The sequence below is a fragment of the Pezoporus occidentalis genome, unplaced genomic scaffold (assembly GCF_034315485.1).
Source record: "Pezoporus occidentalis ecotype Australia unplaced genomic scaffold, CSIRO_AGI_Poc_V1 ctg281, whole genome shotgun sequence".
NCBI classification, from domain to species: domain Eukaryota; kingdom Metazoa; phylum Chordata; class Aves; order Psittaciformes; family Psittacidae; genus Pezoporus; species Pezoporus occidentalis.
Genome location: NW_026914730.1, coordinates 285,885 through 306,357, shown reverse-complemented (window position 1 = coordinate 306,357; position 20,473 = coordinate 285,885). Strand labels below are relative to the sequence as shown.

At 35.9% G+C, this 20,473-nt stretch overlaps 2 protein-coding genes across 2 annotated transcripts in view; one reads left to right on the top strand and one right to left on the bottom strand.

Annotated features, from left to right (window-relative positions):
• The window catches only part of HHIP (hedgehog interacting protein), a 71,615-nt gene that overhangs the window by 41,393 nt on the left and 9,749 nt on the right, over nucleotides 1–20,473 (top strand). The window contains exons 5-11 of the mRNA XM_062625730.1: nucleotides 9,539–9,690; nucleotides 10,133–10,306; nucleotides 11,694–11,837; nucleotides 12,719–12,840; nucleotides 15,136–15,259; nucleotides 15,928–16,058; nucleotides 16,672–16,753. Coding sequence (XP_062481714.1) covers nucleotides 9,539–9,690; nucleotides 10,133–10,306; nucleotides 11,694–11,837; nucleotides 12,719–12,840; nucleotides 15,136–15,259; nucleotides 15,928–16,058; nucleotides 16,672–16,753 — 929 coding nt within the window. The remainder of the gene's footprint in view (nucleotides 1–9,538; nucleotides 9,691–10,132; nucleotides 10,307–11,693; nucleotides 11,838–12,718; nucleotides 12,841–15,135; nucleotides 15,260–15,927; nucleotides 16,059–16,671; nucleotides 16,754–20,473) is intronic.
• The window catches only part of ANAPC10 (anaphase promoting complex subunit 10), a 109,434-nt gene continuing 106,773 nt past the window's right edge, over nucleotides 17,813–20,473 (bottom strand). The window contains exon 5 of the mRNA XM_062625739.1: nucleotides 17,813–18,007. Within this exon, the coding sequence (XP_062481723.1) occupies nucleotides 17,828–18,007 (180 nt within the window). The 3' untranslated portion in view covers nucleotides 17,813–17,827. The remainder of the gene's footprint in view (nucleotides 18,008–20,473) is intronic.

Here is a 20,473-nt window from a genome sequence, read left to right as displayed (position 1 = left end):
AGTGATCCACAAAAATGCTTGATTATTTTAGCTTCCTCTGGTGTTTGCAAAGTGTCTTGTGGAAAAAAATGTATTCCTCTGGATCTATTTTCCCCTTGTTTTCAGGTAGCTGGCAAGTTACGTATATTTTCAAAGACTTACTGAAAGAACTCAAATTATTTGATTACTTGAGTCCATATTTGAAATCAAAGCTGTTGCTTACCTGCAGCAGTGCAGGTAAACTGCACAACAGCCTTTCTGCCCTCAGGCTACACAGCTTGAGGTTGATGGAACTGGTAAAGTATCAGTGAGAAAAAACCTTGGGCAGTATCAGAGAATTCAAACGCTTTTCCCGGCTCCCATTCAGTGCTTTTTCAGAAATGTGAGGGTGCAGTGCTTAAATGTATTTCTGACCCAGGTACACACATGACAGACATGCACAGATTTTGTGGAAAAAAAAATGCCAATATAGAATTTTCTGTTGTTTTTTCTTGCTACCTTCGTATCAGGGCTCCAACAAGTACAATCCTTATATTTCAAACAGCTTGATTTTGGATAACAAATGCTCATGCTGACATGTGGAAGCTTAAAACTCAGTAGCTGGACCTCTAAATCGATTTTCTGTTCATATTTGTGTCAGTAAGACTAGACTCTACTTTTTGGAACAACTGAATGGACAAAGAGCATAGGTAGAAACAATTTCAATATTGGAGTAAATTGACATAGTTCTAGCCTTCATCGAGTAGACCTGTTGTATGTCTACTGGTAAAATGTTGAAGAATACTTACAGAGCTTCTAAGAACACAAATTCTGACTTTGCCTATTATTACATTTAGCATAGTCATCTACTGAAAAATCCAGCCCCATATGCAACCAGCATTTGCTTTAAAGATATGACACATCATTATAAAAATTATGCTGAATGCTTATGCTAAATATAGGCTGAAATATGCCTCTCCATGCATCCAGATTTTAGGGTCTGAAAGTTCTTCAGATATTAGGGAACAGAATAGCATTTACTTTATCTTTAGAATTTGCACACACATTCTTTGGCAACTGAAAAATGGTGACGTGGTCCCATCTTTTTGTGCCTGCTGGCAAGCCTCACACTCTACGTGGTGCCTCTGCCTTCAGGAAACAATCCCAGACAAGATGATAGGTGGAATATAAGCATCAATAACAGTTAACCTTTCATACACTTCCTGTCTCTGTCTTGTGTTTTTGTGTCACATGAACTTCTATCCTTCAAATTGTGTCCTACTCCCCTAACAAAAACTATTCACATAATATGATTTTCCTGTTTCTTAAAGTAAGAAGAAAAGACAATTTGAAATATCTTGCAGAAAAAACTTTAGAACCTTTGCTAAGTACTTTCAGAGCTTTCAGAGTACTTTTTAATGACTAAAGCTAGAAATCTGATAAAGAAATAACCTTCTGTGGACTGCCTTTATGTTTTACAGTGAAGATTAGCATCATTTTGATAAGCCACTAAACTCACTCAAAACAGTGACAGAGGCAGGCTCATAAAGCCCACAGTTTAACGTAGGTTATGTTGCAAATATTACTGATTACCCATTAGCACATAAACAATAGTAAAGACATGAGGACCAATCTAAGAGGAAATCTGTAGCTTTTTTCCTTCAAGCTAGTTAAGGTTTGCTGCTTTCTCCCCCCACACCATAGTATTTAAATACATACATAGTTCATGTGAATGTTAACATTCCCCTTGCAACCAGAAAAAGCAAGTATCTGCTTTAATAGACAGCAGTTCACTAGTGAGAGCCAAAGGAGAAAGGCAGAATTGTTTGTAAGACAGAGTAATGTCATCAGGGCATCTTTCCATTTCCATCTCTCTTTTTTGAAACTAGTTATTTTTTAATGCCTACAATTAGACAGATCAACATTTCTGGTTTTAATTTAATGCAAAGAGTATGATAATTACTGCTATTCTGTTCTGAATTATATCCCTAAATTTCCATATAAAGTGGTCACGTTAAAACAGCATGAATTTGTTTTCGATTATTGGAGTACAGAATTTGTTGTAGGTTGGTTCATTTTACATAAGCACTGTCAAATTTGGTATGTGTCACCATACATGCTCTTTTATTTCCCTCTCACCACAAAAAAAAAGCCCATTTTACAGCTCATTTTAAAGTGCTGTACACTCTTTTGTGGACATGTATGAAAAGTCTTAATTTAGCAGCCCAGGAAGATCTTTACACCATAGTAAAATTTTTATTTTTCCATAGCATATTTTTGTCTTTAGCAATGACAAAAGCAGCAGTGATTGGCTGAAAAGTCATGCCAGAGAAAAACAACTTATATATTGAGTTATAATTTGTAAACTATTTTGACAACTATCTGCCATTAGATCTGTATTTTAACCAAAAAAGAAAAAAATTATGAAACTTGCTACTGAAAAATCAAGATAAGTTTTATATACATAGTTAAGGAATGAGAGCATGAGAAAAACAGAGTAGATGTCTGAGAGGACCACAGTCAAGTTAGAACATTGGTAGAACAGTAAATCACTAGTAAGACTTATTTGTGGGTTTTGTGTGTTTATGGAAAAATAATGTTAGATAGCATTAAATTAGAGTGAGTTTTAAAGAAATCATTCTTTATTGGAAGAGGTGAAGTCATGGTTTTGGTGAATGAAAAAGGTATTTTTAGTCTTTCGTCATCATGTCATGTATTTCTGAATGTTAATGTAATGTAGTCTGTTTTCTTTGGAGCATCATCTGAGCCAATTTTATTGGGCTGCCCACTGAAAGAGAGTTGTAAAATTTGCCTTTATCACAGAAGTGGCATGGAAAGGTGAGTAAAGCTTAAAAGCAACAGAAAGGAGAAGAAAAAATACAAGGGTCATCAGGTCTATTCTTCCTATTAATGAAAGGTTTCCACGGTCAGTAAATTTCTTAACACTTACTGCATTCTCATTCACTTGAAGGAAGCTTTTGTCCTTTCCTAGAAGGCAAAATTCTACAACACAACAGACCTCAAACCAACGCAGCTGAAAAGCTGTCAGGGGAAGGTAATCTATAGTGGAAGAATGCTGAGGAGAAAAAGTATAGGAGAGCAGAGAAATAAATAAATACATACATAGTTACATACCAGAAAGTGGAGGCATGCCAGGGAAATAAGAAGGAGCATGCTTATTTTTTACCTTCCCTTAGTGGCCTCCGCTGGTGAACCACTCACTGAATTGCTGGTGGAATGTAAAGCTTCCTTGAAAATAAATCCAGCTGGGGACAGAGGTGGAATCACCACCTGTGTTCCCAGAGGATGAATGCCGCTTATAGCTCAAGAGGCCTCTGTGGTGCAGGAAAGTGTGTAATTCACACCTTCTTGAGCCAGTTTTACTGAATGCAATAATCATCTGGTCTTTATTTGAATCTCCCTCTTCCGGGACTGATTTCCACTGTCTTCTGTTATTCCAATTCTCCTAAAGTAGTGCAGTACATAAAGTTTCGCAGTCCAGATGCAGACCTCACATGGGCTCATGGCCACCTCCTTGCAAGCACACTCGCAGTCGTATGTCACACTGCCCAAAACCTCTCAATTATTGGCTGGCTCTTGGCAGTCTCAGGGCTTTTAGCCACTTTTAGCCAATAATTGGGAGAGTTGTGAAAGCAGGATTCATGTCTTACTAGGAGAGTGTGATGGAGGCAAGCTGTGGGTTTATGTTGGGTTGGTATCTGCATTTATAAGTTTCATATACTTTCTTTAGGAGGACGGGAAGAAAGAATTGTATTATCAGGGGACGAGGATTGTCATTTGGATTAAACTAAAGACTTGCCCAGCAGAACAGCAAAATCTGGAGTTGAGGAATTAAAAAATAAGTACAGAGGACTAGGACTAGAAGTGAAAGGTCCTGCATTTAGTGACTGGTATCTTCAAAGGACTATGAAGGTAAGGAAAAGAAAAAAAACTTATCAACGCCATGTCAAAATTTGTCTTTGCTGCAACAGTAGTAAGAAGAAAGAAAGAACTAGGCTTTAAGTTCCAGTTCTGTCCTTAGATCTCAAAGCATTTTTGTTTCGATTCAAATTATGACCACTTCAGAGTTCTTTTGCTAGAAAACTGTGCTGCATAAGAAATGTGTGTGTATGATTCCTGTGAATAGGTGCTCTGACTTTTCCCCAAGTGCAGAGAAGGCCCATTCGAAATCCATGCAGAACTGGTCTTATGACTTCTTACTACCCTTTTTTTACCACCTTCTTGCTACCTTTTGATAGGTCTGACTTTGGACCCACTGAGCACTAAAGGAGTGGGACATTATTACTTTATTGTGAGTTCAGTTCTGTAAAAAAAAAAAGAGGATTTAAATATCACTGCAAACATCAGAACAGGCAACTGGTGATGGCTGCTCTTTGTCCATCAATGGTTTTCAGCCAAATGCTGCCCTGCACCTAACAACAAAACCCACTTCTAACTTCAGTAGGATTTGTGCTTAAATTCCAACAGTATGGCCCTCAAATATTTTTCCTGTATAAATTTAACTATAAAGCATTCCTGTATCTAAACTTATTTTTAAATCAAGTATTAAAATGGTGCATTTGTTAAAAAACTGTAAGTAAAAAATATTGAAAATGTAAAAAAAACAACCAAAAAAACTCTTTAGATAACTGCAAAGCCCATTATAAATGAAGACAAAAAAAGGAAGTTTTGCAGCACACAGGAAAAAGGAAATGCTTTGGAGATATGGTCTCATATGTATAATATGCTGAGCCATGACATCAGAGCAGTTATTTTTCCCTAAGGTAAATGTCTTATATTACAAATTCTTCCCTTTCCAGAGGCCTCAGGCCCCACAGATGTTCAGATAACAAAGCACTTGAGTTCTCAACACCTAAGAGGTCTCTAGGAGTTCTATTTCTATATTGTGCCTACAGCCCAATCAATTTCTGGTTTTCTTTCTGTATTTGTTATCCTCTTTTACCTGTCAGAAGCATCTCCCTCTTGTGTTTCTCAAAACAGTTGATGCAGCTTTAAAAGCTGAGGTGTGCCCTTGCAGCAGACCTTTTGCTCGCTTCTACTTCTGCTGTAGTCAAGTTTCTACCCTGTGCTGGGGCCAAATTTCTAAAACATGTCCATTAAGCAATCAGTTCCTGCTGAGAAAAATACCTGACATTGATCTTCAGCCTGACAGTAAGATCCGATAAAGGAAGGTTCAAATAAGCACAGATTCTGTTGGGATCTCCTGATCAGAAATCCCTTTCTGAAGAGTTCATATGGTACTGGCTGATAAGAGATTTTAGATGTTCCATGACCTCTTCCCCCATGTTTTTTTACAAATAAAATTCCTTAAGATCAAATACAGGGTAATGCATATTAGTTACGGTATTTATTACATAGGAAATAAACTGAATTAAGGGGGATCATAACTACCTCAACAAGTTACCCAGCATTTGCTCTGTAATAATAGATGAAAACAAATTACACAAAAACATTACATTAGAGTTAATATTTTAAGTCACAAATGACCACTGAGCATACATAATTTAAGCACAGCCCCTTTTAATAAGGTTGCTACTAATTTCCAACATGAGAGTGGGGTAGTCCAGATGAAAAAGCTGTTAAGTATAAATACCACTCTTTTATATAAGTGAGTGAATTGTAAAATCAATTTTAAAGGAAAACTCAGAATCTGCTACCTATACTGTTTACTATTAAGCTACACAGTAATGGAAATAAACGGTCATGTCTGGTTTTGCTTACTAAATTTAATTGTTAAGTTTACGTAATTAAGGGTCATGCTTACAATATAATCGATTTTAAATGAAATAGTTAACAATACCAGTTAACACATTCCCGTGTATTTCTCTATACTTACCATAGGAAGTAATACATATATTGACATAATGAAATGACATCATATCTTAAAAATAACTGCAGCAAATGTTTCTGTATTATAGAAAAAGTATCATACCTTGATAATATAATACTTGTGTATATTTCAGAAAATTCAGACATCAGAGATATACCAGAGTGCATTTGGAAACATATAGCTAGAAAGTAAGCCCACTTCTAAGGAATGCTTATGTGAAAATAGCACCTTTCTATAAAAATCCAGTATTCACTTGCAACAATTATTCTTCTTAATGTTAGTCAAAATACAAAGGGGATCATGTGCAGTTATTTCACATTTTCACAGGCGTAAATATATTATGACAGAAATTACAATACAAAAAGAAATGTTAAAAACATACTTCAGTTGAAAACACTTATTGGTGTAATGTACTTTCAGAACTGACATAATGTACCTAACCAACCATTTAAAAGTAAAGTAACACTTTAATGCATACAATTAATCTTTACCTGGGTTTATACTTAAGATAATACAATTCTGATCAAATTATTTTCATGCTTGTGGTCCTAAACTAGACCAAACTGTTTTTTAAAGGAATGATTTTTACAGAACTCCATAGCTGAAGCTTATAATCTGGCCCAAGGAAAAGCAGTTTTAAAAAAAAGTGTAAAACTTGCAATTACTATGAGTAGAAGATGAGTGTTCACCTAAGGAGCTGCATAGGCAGACACAGGAAGTGTGAGCTTCCAGGTTTAGTTATGACAGAGACTTCATATTGGCCCTAGACCAGAGTATATTTAGATTATTAATTATCATTTCCACCAACCATCCCAATGGAATGCAAAGTTTTGTCTCATTCTTCTTGCCCATCTTTATTTAACTGACAAGCATTAATGGTTATTCCATTAAATAGTGAAGAATACAAGCTACTATGTCATCCATAGGCTGTTGGTGCTGGTCTCATCTTCTTGGTGCTAGTCTCATCTTCAGGGAAACTGAAGAAGAAAAGGATGTAATGGATGTCAAATTATTAAGCTGCCAAGAAAAAGATGCAGATACGTGACACATAGTATCTACAAGACAATACTGTAAAGCGTGGGATGCTGGTTTCACAGTAGACATCAAAAGTCTGTTGATTAACAAAAAAGAAAGTGAGGGTCATTCTATATGGAAAATGGGAAATTTTGAGATTAGGCACATAATTATTCAGTTTGACAGTACCAAAATGAATGTTTGTAAGGGATTTTGTTGGATAGCTCTCAATTTACTCCACACCATATGAGAAAACAGTACAGAAAACTATATACTTTCTGGCACCATAGAGGTAATTTCAAAAGCTATGGAAGTTATGGCAGTGATCTAGTTGGAAGCAAGAGGTTTGCCAGTTAGTGATAAAGCTGAAAGTACACACGAACAATTATTTTCCAAAACAAGAAAAATAACTGTGGAAAAATTCAGCTGGATTTCCAGTTGACTGTAAGCCAGCTAATGGCTGGATGCTGCACTGATTTCAATATGTTAGAGGGGTATTTCCAAAGTTTTTATTAAATGCATGAGTAAATAGACTTTTAGAACACAATGTGTCTGGCTTACTTTGAAAAACAGAAAGCAGCCTGACTTTTCAGGAAGCAATAGATATATTCCACAAACAAAGAGAGTAATATATCGCAGTCTAATGGAATCATGCAAGGCAGCAATTAGTAGAAATAATGGCCTGATTCTCTGAATACAACTTGCCATACTTACTACCTTGCAGGTCCCGTGTTTCATTCGTCAAATTCTTGCTTCATGTGTACTTCATTAAAAGCTCTTAATTTAATTTTCACCTGTTTATGCTTTCAACAACTTCAATTTCACACTGAGAGTGCTCCCATGACATCAAATGCTAAATAAAATCTTCAGCTTAGTAACAGAAAGATCTTTTCTCACTAATACTTTCAATAACTCACCTTGAATAGCAGGCCTAGTGTGACTCATAGACATTCCTGGGATCTTAAATGAGTTGAACTCATCTCTCAGGAGAAGCAATAGGACTGTCTTTGTCTGGGCACAACAGATAGAATCATTCATCAGGAATCTTTGTAATATGCCTTACTTTTCCCAAAGCAACTAATCTGCCTCCCTTTGCCTCAGACTTTATCAGAGCAACTTGGTCAAAACTCTTAGAAACTCATACAATAATATCTACAATGAGTTCAGACTCAGCTGCAGAATTATTTTTGGCTCATAAAGGAGAAAGAGCTAGATTACCAGTCCCTTCATCCATGATGACTGCAACTGATTTGGCAGCTCTAACTAGACTTTCAAAACTAACCTCTCTGATAACCTCCTGAAACTAAATTTTTCTAGCAAACAAACTAGCAAATTTTGGCTGCCTCTAAATGAGCAGGATCCAGATTTCATTGTACAAGTATCTTTGTATGGAAATCTCTTGACCTATTTACATCTCCATTTCTGACTCAGATTTCTGTTTGGTGGTTGTGATTAAAAAGGAAATATGGCAATCGTTTTGTATTAAGATAAATTAAACTGTGCACTTTCCCAAGTAGGCCTTTTGTGGGATGTCTTTCAACAGGAAGACGGGCCCATCCATCACTTGGAATTGCAAATGCATTTTAAAAGCTTCATTCTCTCTTATAATTTAAAATTTCATAAATGGTTATCATGGGTGTGGTTAGAGTGGCAAAATGCTGTCTCCTTATGAGAGCTGAGCTGAAGCACTTGAATCTACAAGAGTTGCTAGTTCTGAAAGACTGGCAAACCCTGAGTTAAACTCCAAAACAACTATCAGCTTGTGAATAATCACATATATCACTGAATTGCTAACTATGTATTCTGTTTATTTCTGTGCCTCAGCTTCTCTCCCCTCATCAAATGAATCAAAGTTTTATTCTTCATTTATACAAATACAATTTTAGGCATAGTAATATTACATACAGTTTTAGATGCCAAAGAGAAAATTGCCTTCTATTTCAGTACATGGGGTATTTGCATTGTCACAGTACATTACATGGATTTGATGCTTAACATATAACTGTACTAATCTTTGTGGCAAACATAATAACAAAAGAAAGTTGTTTGGAGATTTTTCTATTTTTGTTTTAAAAAATAACAAAAACCTTTCCATTGAAGGACCACATGTAAAACTTTGGTTTCTCTGCACAGAGACCAAGGCTGCTTATTACCTACAGTATACTAGCTATGATGAACAGACCACCATAGTTGTGACAACTGATGTTGCTGCCTCCAGGGTAAAACAAAGGTTTACATATTACACAAGCAATTTAACTGTTTTCTAAACATATTGCCAAGACAGTGGGAGTTGGCAGCCAGCACTGTGTTTTAGGTTTTGGATACTTGGATTAGAAGTGACTGCTGATTATAGACCTTTTTATTTGTCTTCTACGAATTACAAGCAACCTAGTAACCCAGCAAAGAATCCTTTGCAGCACTTAAACTTGTCTTCATGGCTTCCCAAAGATTACATACACAAATCACCTCACAAAAGTGGCGTAAGAGACTTGTGCATAGATAACTACATAAGACAATTGTCTTGTTCTAACTCTTAAAGACTTCCCCAAAGTGAAATGTTTTATAATCCTTTTTGTGCAGTAGTCAGGAAAGAAATGAAAGAGTTTGGGCAAAGATTATCCACAAGAAAGAAACTTTTTTTTTTGGGTTCCAGCTGAAACACAATAAAGAACATAATTAACTTCACAATTCTTTGTGTTTTTCATTTGACTGCAGGGAGGAGATGAAAGAGGACTGTTAAGCCTTGCATTCCATCCCAATTACAAGAAAAATGGAAAGCTGTATGTGTCTTATACCACCAACCAAGAACGGTGGGCTATTGGACCTCACGACCACATCCTTAGGGTCGTAGAATACACAGTATCCAGGTATCATCAGAAGTCTAAAATTCGGTAGTTTTGTATTTTTTAGCAACCTTTTCATTTTAGTATTTCCCATTGTTACAATAAATTATCAGCTTTACAATGTGTATTTACTTGTACACTCACAGAAAAATTATTGTTGCTTTTATTTCAAACAGTAGCTTTGGAATGCCAGTATGTACACAAGTTTATTCTTTTTAAGATCTTGTTGTTGTTGTTATTCTGTCATTTTTAAATTATAGTTATTCCTACTTATTGTGAATAGGCAGCAAAATATTTTTCTGTGAATGCTGGAAAGATGAAAATTCTCAGAAATAACTGTTTGACATTTTTTCACCAAGTTACAACATCCACATCTTAAAGTATAACTTGAATGACTTGAGCTTATTTTTAGGAAGAACAATGATGATAGTAAACTATGATAACTTTGATAATCTTTCTACTGCAGGAAAAATCCACACCAAGTTGATATGAGAACAGCAAGAGTGTTTTTAGAAGTAGCAGAACTACATCGAAAACACCTAGGAGGACAGCTTCTGTTTGGCCCAGATGGTTTCCTATATATTTTTCTTGGAGATGGCATGATCACTCTAGATGATATGGAAGAGATGGATGGTTTAAGGTACAAAAACTACCAATGGACAGACTTCTATATTGTCTTTAGGTTTTGCACATTATTTGGGGTAAGAAGCAAAAGTGATCAGCAGTTGTCAGGGCAAATCCTACTCCCTCTTCCTTTACTACACAATCATACTATTTTCAGTGCCTGAGTTAGTAAACTGCTGATTTTCAGAACAGTCTTACTGCTTAAATACATTTCCTTGTAGTTGTGTGCTATCAACCCATCTAATTGCATCTATAGTATTTAGATGCAATCGCATTTAAGCACAGATTAGTCTTCATTTTTCCAAATTCTTATTCTATGAACAAGACACCTTTATTGAGAAAACATTCTAAAAACATGCCTACAGACATACCAGTCAATAACAACATACCACTCACAAAAATGGCTAGAAAACATATGAAGAAATCCTACTTTGGTTCTACCTATACAATTTGCTCAACCTGCTTTTTCCCTCTGTTTTATTGTGCTCTGTTAGAGTTGGAACATTTGCCTTAATTTAGAGAAAGTGCAGTACTAGGCCTTTACAGACTTAAAAGGAGTTGCTATGCTCAAAGGCCTTTTTGGCTCAGCAGAATAGCAGGTACTCCGGCCCTTTGCAGTGAGAATGACCAGAGAGCAATTCTAATATTTGACTTTCAATTAATGTACAGCAAGGGTAGACTGAAACGTATTCATAATGAAGAAAGAGAACAAAATCAATTTAAGTACAACATCTTTTGATGCTTGTAAATAGAGTTTTGACACTCTTCTTCTATGTTTCTGTCCTTTTCCCTCCATTACAATCATGAATGTAAGGCAAATCATATTAACTCTGTCCTGTTTCATGTAACAGTAAATACCAACATCTCCATTTAACCAGTACCATTAGTTTCTTGTTGTTTGTTGGGGCTTTTTTGTTTGTGTTTTTTTCTGTTTAGTTTTTTTTAATTCATGTATAATTAATCTTTGTATTGTACTGTGACAACAAATCACTGAATTCAAGAGTAGTATTCAAAGTGTTAGCAAAAAGCATTATGTAACTTTACAGTTATTATGCCCATAATCACTCCAGAGGATAAACAATGTAGAAGAGTTAATAGCCTTATATTTGAAGCCATAAAACAACAATAATGTATGGAAATTTGCTCTTATTATCAACATTGCTTCCCAACAGCATGGTCAGAGGCATTCTAGTATGCACTTAACAGTGCAACATACTGGCCGCACTGAATCTTTGACAGGTTCTGCTACTACTTTTTGGACTTGCATGTACCATAAAACCAATCTATATGTGATTATTCAGCAAAGTGAGTGGTTTATTTTGCTGGTTCACTGTAGTATTACATGGATTACATCTATTAGTAAAATACTTTTTAAGAAAACAATTACTTTATCCTTTTCTCAGTGATTTTACAGGTTCTGTATTGCGCCTCGATGTAAATACTGATCTGTGCAATGTCCCTTACTCCATACCACGGAGCAACCCACATTTTAATAGCACAAACCAACCTCCTGAGATTTTTGCACATGGACTTCACAATCCAGGCAGGTAAGTAAGTCAAAGTTAAACTAAATTACTCTGGAGCAGATACTGTTTTCAACCAGGAATCTTTTATAGAGTGGGTAACAAAATTTTAATACTAAATGCTCTTGTGAACTTTTTAAAACTTCCACTCCTTCACCTTCACACATACATCACAGTCAGAAACAAATGTACATTGGGAAAGGAGAAGGAGAGGAGTGTGCACAACTATTACAAGTCAAGACTGAAGTGACAGAAACAAAAGCACAGGATTTTTGTTTTAAACATATAATAAAATTATTACCTTTATGAAAGAAGAAAACTTAAAGCAGAGAGTTGGTAAAGCACAGCTGAGATGGGAATCCTGATTGAGAAAAGAAGACATGTGGAAAATAAATGAGAACATCTGGTGATATCTAAACAATAACAAGGAGGAGAACAATGCTTTAACTAAACAACACATAATTCAGCAAATTAGGTGGGTGGTAGTACTGAAGTGACATTTAAAGTCATAGTCTGAAAAAATTCAGAAAGTCAAGTTGTTCAGATAAGGAGTTTTATTGTCAGACTTCTTTAACAGTCCAATGTAAATCAGCTCATTTAGCTTAGTTAAAGCACTATCCATTTCAGGTGCTCTTCAGCAGAGTATGTTTTATCACTAGGAAAAAACAGTTTTACTTCACATTACATAAAAAATGGTGCAGGGATGGGAAAGGTATGTTACCTCTTGTATACAAATCTGATGCAGTTCTCAGATATTTTGGCTCAGTATGAATTAGGTCCCTCAAGTGAGAAAGCACCACAAAGAAACAATAATCTTTCAAAATGTGATGTCATACTATTGATAGAGAATTATACATTATAAACTCACCTATCTCATGAATTTTCTTATATTTTTTGTTTTACAGATGTGCTGTGGACCGCCACCCAACAGATGTAAACATCAATTTAACAATACTTTGCTCAGATTCAAATGGAAAGAACAGATCTTCAGCAAGAATCTTACAAATAATAAAGGGTAAAGACTATGGTAAGTTCCATCCAGGGTAAAGCTGGGAAGAGACAGTCTCTGTGCCCGTGGAATCATAAATAAAAAGCAGAAGAAAACTGATAAAGGACTGTATATCCAGGATAGGTAGCTTCCAGCATAGACAGGATAGGTAATGTAAAAAAAACTTATGAAAAGTACGGTACAAGCAGATAACAATGCAAGACAAAATAAAATCTAAATGACTCAAATTTTCCTTGTTGGGGTAGAATATAATGTAAATAAGACTTAAGAAATATGTCAGTTGCTAGTCTGTCAAAGATCTCACTGTTGCTTCCTATGATGGCTCATAAAGCAGATTTTGGAATATCGGGAATCGGTGAAAATGTGTCCTCAGCCATTCACAAATAACCTTTTAAGATACAGAATGGAAACCTCATGTAGTGCACTTCCTATAATGGAAAAAGTGAGCTAGACAACAACAGATCATAACCAAACAGGGCAATGATTGAGCTCTGTTTAAAAATGACAACCTTAGAAAAATGTATGATGCTGCTACTTCATAATGAATGACTCATTTAGATTACACTGCAAAAAGATAAACATACTCAATTAGGGACTTAAAATTTTAAAGTGTTGCATGTTCTCTCTGACTCGATATCACTGTCAGTCACAATTTTAGTTTAATGTTTAACTCTTGATACTCGCTAAGATTGCTTGCTCAGGCAATCCAGGTGACAGTTACGCTGAGCTATTTCCATCCCTAGTCCTCCCACCTGTACTTTACTTAAAAGCAGTTGTGCTGGCTAGTACAATAGTACACAATAGTGTAATGCAATTGTTCTACTTTACTTGTTGAATGTATTTTCTGTTCATTTTATAAAAGCCAAACCAAACAGTAATATTTGGTAAACCACTGCTCCAGTGGAATTTTGACGGCATCTTTATTGCAGAGTAAACTAAGCAATAGTCTGTCTATCCAAAACAGCTTGCCAGTATTAATACTAGGCTCTGGGTCAATTGCTTCAATAGAAAGAACTCATTATCCTTTTCTCCCACATAAAATTTCAGCACTTACTCTTGTAGAATAATCAGAGAAATTCATCTATCAAAGACTTGCAGATAGCCCTCCAACTAAAAGAAGTTCCTATAAAACAAAAAGGTCTATTGGCTATGACTTTAACTTAAAATTATGCAGTTAGCAAGTCAAGTTGAGCCTACTTTTGCCCTAAGCAGTATTTGATTGCATGAATAGGAACATTCCAAGTGAAACTTCCTTAGAGACATTATTTGGTATGACTAAACTTTGAAGCTTTGTAAGAAAAAAGAAAAGGAAAAGAAAAAGAAAATGTGTAGGAACTAGCAACTACAACAGCAGCATAAAATAGAATCATAGAATAGTTAGGGTTGGAAAGGACCTTAAGATCATCTAGTTCCAGCCCCCCTGCCATAGGCAGGGACACCTCACACTAAACCATGTCACCCAAAGCTCTGTCCAACCTGGCCTTGAACACCACCAGGGATGGAGCATACGCAACTTCCCTGGGCAACTCATTCCAGTGCCTCACCACCCTTACAGTAAAGAACTTCTTCCTTACATCCAATCTAAACTTCCCCTGTTTAAGTTTTAACCCGTTACTCCTTGTCCTATCACTACAGTCCCTAAGGAATAGTCCATCCCCAGTATCCCTATAGCCCCCCTTCAGATACTGGAAGGCTGCCATGAGGTCTCCACGCAGCCTTCTCTTGATGGTCATAGATTACCATGAGAAGCTATGGCCAGCAATACTAGTGTTTTATGGAATGTAACACACATACCGTGTTTGAAACTGATTTTGAAAGAGTTTTTCAAACCACTGAAAGGCTTTGAAAACAAATTGTGCTGAAAGTCACTGGAATTTCTGCTCTCAGATACTATAAGGACTTTACAGTGAAGGGGGTTTAACTGTATTCCTGAAGTTCCGAAGATCCATTATGCTGACTGTATTGACATATACAGTTAACAGTTAAAACTTAAAGTTAACAGTAGTAATTACATCAGCTTCAATGAAAGTCCGACCTAATCCTTATATAGTTTTATTCCCCCAGCCTGTGCACACGGAAGAAAGCAATTACAGCCTCTCCTATCTATATCCCTAACCGCTTGTTTCACAAACAGCCTTTGTTGTAATTTTCTGATTTTTTTTTCATGTTTCATTTGCAGCAAAACACGTTGAATTTTGAAGTAATAACATTTAAATGGAATTAATCGGGTTTTTTGAAGTAATAACATGTTCATAAATGTGAATCAAAATATGATTCTGCATATGATCTAATGCTACGGTAGTTCCTTTTTAGAAAGTGAGCCTTCACTTTTAGAATTCAAACCATTCAGCAGTGGATCCTTGGTTGGTGGATTTGTCTATCGAGGCTGCCAGTCTGAAAGACTCTATGGAAGTTACGTATTTGGAGACCGCAATGGGTAGGTTTCTTATAACTCACTTTTAAACAAAAATACGTAGAAAGTATATTTAGTTATTGAGCTTCCTGTATAAAGGAACACCAACGGTATTGTATACTGTGTCACTTTGCCAGTTTAGTGATATGACAGTGCAGATTAAAGTCTAGATTTCAAAATAAAATAGTACAGTATCCTAATGAATGGTGACATAGGTAACATATCTGATCCTTGGAAAAAAGCACAAACACACATCACAGCACTCTTAAGATTTCAGTTCTAGAAACACTTAGATGCATCATTTACATTGTGATGGGAATAAATGTTAATTGTGGAATAGTTTCCCAAACAGGTCTAACTGTTAAGACACTGAAAACTTTTGGGTGTTATGGAAACATCACTGACGGAGCAAAGCGAACAGGTGTAGTTTTCCCATGCCAAATAGCTCAGTACTCACAAATGGCTATATAGGGTTGCTTGAACCCAGTTTTGTAATATTTGAATGACAGGAAGGGAAATGCTGTGCTTTTTAAGCATCTGAAAAACAACAGGCAGGAAATCATAAGGTGATGAACCACACAGATGTATCTATGGAGCTACTTGCAGCAAGTGTTTACCTTTTTATCTGGACCTTGAAAACTCTCTATTCAAAATGTAATATAACAGTATGCTTTATGTGTTTTTGAATATAGAAATTTTTTAACACTGCAACAGAGTCCGGCAACCAAACAGTGGCAAGAGAAACCCCTCTGTCTTGGCAACACTGGTTCATGTAGAGGTTTCTTTTCAGGCCCTGTCTTGGGATTTGGTGAAGATGAATCAGGTAAATAAATAATGAAAAAGTGTTGTTAAATCATGAGCTTTATTGGTAATGCCTGCTAAACCATTCAAAAACTTACTCAAAAGCATAGTCAATGTCTGAAATGAAGGAATCTAAAGGCTATTTTCCTTCGACAAAGATGTCTATGCTGCTTTCAGCTACACCTTAGCAGCCTTGTAAGAAGAACCAAGAAGAGAATGGGTTGTTGGAAGGGGCAAAGGTCCTTACTGTCTCTCACATTCTGTGAAATGTGTTCCTCACTATGACACAATGTGTCACATACTGGCTTTTATTCTCAACATTACAGATTTAAGAGGAAGATACTGCATGAGCAGACCGATCCCCCTCTTGTCCCTTCCTAATTTTATTTTTTTAACCAATTCTGTAAGTATGAAACAAAACACATTCATGATAAAATGCTTCTCACATTTTAGTATCAATTTGGGAAAGTGCTATTTTGAATTTCCAAATAGCAAGATTCTGTTGTATATTTCAGTGATGAGTGTTTCTTCTCAAGTTGTTTTTAATCTCATCTTGCAAATACAGCTGGAGCACAAAAGTCTTGTATTTGACATCTTAGGAAAGAACTAATTTATTGCACTGATTTCTTTAACAGGTGAGATTTACATATTATCAAGCAGTAAAAGTATGACACAGCCTCACAGTGGGAAACTCTATAAGATCATCGACCCAAAAAGGTGAGCATCACTAAAATTAGTCTTTCGTTCAACAGGTTAGAAAACAAAATGTAAATGTAGTTCTTTACATGTAGCTGAATTATGCAACACTATCAATTCAGTAAGAAAGGAAATTCTCAATGCAGGAGGCTTCCTAAAAGCAAATGCACCATCATCAGCAAGCAGAACTGATTCACTAAAAGTAATCACTGTCTCATAGAAAGTGAATGTCAGAAGAACAGAGGTGTAACCAACACTAACTTCTGGAAATTTTTACTCTTCATCAATATCCTAAATGCTGCCCACTTTTCCACCTAGATTCACATTTTTTGCATGCTTTCATAGAAAAGTAGACATATTTAATGTGGAACCATGTGGACCCGCACAGGTAAAACATGCTCCTGGTAGTTCTGAAGCAATTGACTTGTAGGTACCACAGAGGCTAAGCAGCATCAATGAAAAGCAGATGCTAGAATTCTCCCCAGCATTACTACTTCCTTACCTGCCATTGTGGTAGGACAGCGCACAATGGGAGCTGGCTTAAAAGGTTAGTACTGGCTGACAATACCTACTCTGTGTACTGAAAAGCTACTACAGAAAATAATTTCACAGCAGAGAAGCCATCCCCAGGCAGTGCTAGTCTCACTTCCTCAGTTTCAGTCTTGCCACAGGGACATTGCTAAGGGACAAATCCCAAACATCTCTTCAGTTGTATAGGAGATACCACCAGTGGAGAATAATACAGAGAACTGAATCCTCAGTTGGTGTGAACTGTCACTGCTTACAAGTTTTCAGCATCTTTCCATATCCCTGCATTTGCCCGTCTTTCCCTGGGAAGGTTTGGAGCACCAAGGAACGAAACCTTCTCCTCTTGGACTGTGTGCCAAAAATATATTAAATTCTTTATCAGTTCTTAAAGCACCATTTCCAAAAGGCTTATAAATCCCACTCAAGTAACTTATGATACATGGAGTTAATATGATCAGCTTAACTATTTAGACTAATTTATTAGCTGTAAAATGAAGATAAATGAAAATTATCAAACCAGACTTTCTGAGATATGATCTTTGCAGAGCAGTTGGAGCTACTAAAATATTAGGGGACCTGGAATGACTGCAAAAAGCCAGTTTCCAACATGACCCAGGGGCCCCAGCACCAATAAGAGCAGATGACTAGTAGATACTCACTTTCACTGGAGAAATACCATTTTCTTCCTGGTGGATCTTGCTGTTCTATCAGACCAATTCTGTAGCATGTAAAGGTACCACATCCATCCTGCAAAAGCATCAGAAATTAACACAAAATGAAGTGGCCAACAGAAATGAAGTTTGTCATATTAGTTACTTTGACCTTATCATACCCTGAAAAAGCAATTGCCTGTTTGTGCAGCATCTATGTCAGCACGTTCTCCCATTAGCATCAGATAGAGTTAGACTCACATTTTTGGGTTTGCTATTGACTGCTTCAGAGAGGAATCTATTTTCCTGTAAGAATTTAAATTCTAAAAGTTGTTATTGGGACAAGTAAATAATAAATATGTGAAACAGGATGCACACTGTATTATAAGTTACAGTAGAGTTTCAGTGTTCTATAATTATACTATCCCAAACCTATAGCAAGTCATTTGGAAGCAGATGTTACTTGCAGGTTAGTGCAGTCTGTCAGTCAAGGTCAGTACGTGTGTTTTACTTATGCTTTCTGGTATTAAAAACATTTTTTTAGAACAAAACTTGCCATTCTTTCTGGGATTGTTTATTCTGTTGGTGTATGGTTTTAAGTGAATTTTACACCCTAAATCCACTATTAGTATCTAATTACATGGGGCTGCCTTGTTTGACCTCGGCTTTTTGTTCTTGTTACCTCTTCCAGTAGGGTGGTCTTCAGCTGACATACCTGAAAGGCGAGACCTCCCATTGCTGTGCTCACGGTTGGCTCTTTTCATGCATGAAAAAGGGTCGAGACTCTGTTCAGCTACTGGTGAAAGTAACCAGAAAACTATAAAATACTTCGGTAAATTGGCACACAGTTGAAATTAAACAGACTGTGGCAAAGGGACATAGGTTTTGGTAACACTTTTTAGAAACATGAGATAATTATCATTCAGGCAAAGTTTTGAGTTTTGTTGTTTTTCAATCTCACACCAGTGCAGGCTTTTAAAAGACAGATAGCTACTTCCACAAAAGAGCATTGCAGCTCTATTTACCATTTAATGCTAATTTCACATTGCACATGTAAACAATTTTAAAATTCCATGGCATTGGCAAGTGTTCATGTAATGCTTTGTTAACAAAATATTGTTAATCATGCGCTGATATTTTTTGCATACTAATATTGTTGCTCCTTCATGTCTTCCTCATGGTATGTGCCATACAAATATGAAGGATTCAAAACCTCTGTGTTGATCATATTTATCAATTTGTTATTTATCACTTCAGCTTAACACTTCATTTTTGTTACATGTGAAGGGTTTTCTTAGCAAGCAATGAATTTCTAAGATGTGACAAATCAGTATCTTGATGACTTTATTTATACCTGATACTCAGATCCCACTTCTATCATCTTTATTTTGTGTTCTAGAGAGCTTACTAGGGTTTATACGTGAATTATCAAATTCAATCATCATGGCAGTTTGAAACATAGAATTAAAGTTACCATAGGAAACTTTTGTTCAGGTCTTCCAAATACTTAATGTCAATAACTGAATAGCTTCCCCTCAAAAGCACAGAATTAAATAATCCTTCTCATTGTAACAAGGTTCTTAAAATAATACATTAGTACTTTGGAGTTTTTAGACAATGAATCGATGGATCAGAAACATGAAAGTTAAATTGTATGTTAAAACCAAATATGTGAGGTGCTGCAAAATACACATTTACTGTTACCAAAATCAGGTAGAGTGAAGAGGATAGGTAACAGTATAGTTGGCTTTGAGATTGGAGAAGATGCGAGAAACCCTAAGAATTACAAACACTTAAGACCAGCTTTAGGTAAATTAGTTAAACTAGCAGACAAAAGAAGAATTTCTTAAGTTAAAACTGTGTCTCTGAAAAATATATCTATTCTTTGATGATTATAAAAAAAGTTATCACAAGTAAACTGCTTTCCAGGGTTAGGAACTCATGAAAAAACACAGGGAGAAAGACTTATGTACTTCTCACCTAAAAGACACGGCTGCTCATGTCCTGAAGATCAGTGAAAATCCTAGCACTTTATAAATTGTCTTTGTGACCAAAAAAGAAAACCTTTTTATTTTCTATATTTCTACTTTCTGGTTTATGATTTTTCTATCTGGCTTTCTGTTTCTACAAATACATAATAGTATAAATCAAAAACACATTGATGAATGCATAGGAAAAATAACTAGGTAAACAGTGGTGTAGAAAATGTGTATAGGTCCAAATATTACAGTTAGTCAATAACGGAGAAAACAGAAGATGAACTCATTAGAAAACAAAACCTTGACGAGAGGAGAAAATCAGCTGTCGACAGTATTAAAAATGTGTATTTAAATAAGAAAGATCTGTTGATAGGTTCATATCAGCTGTACTTCAACCATTATTACCAGCTGTTCTTTAAAAACCATAGATGAGGACAGAACAAGAAGTAAGAAAATAAACTTTGGAAGGTGGCAGAACAGCCATAATGTGGCTTTGTGAGCCTTCTTTTAGAATACTTATACTTCACTATAGAATACTTATACTATCACTTTTATCTCCAGGCAAATTCTAGAAAAAATTAAAG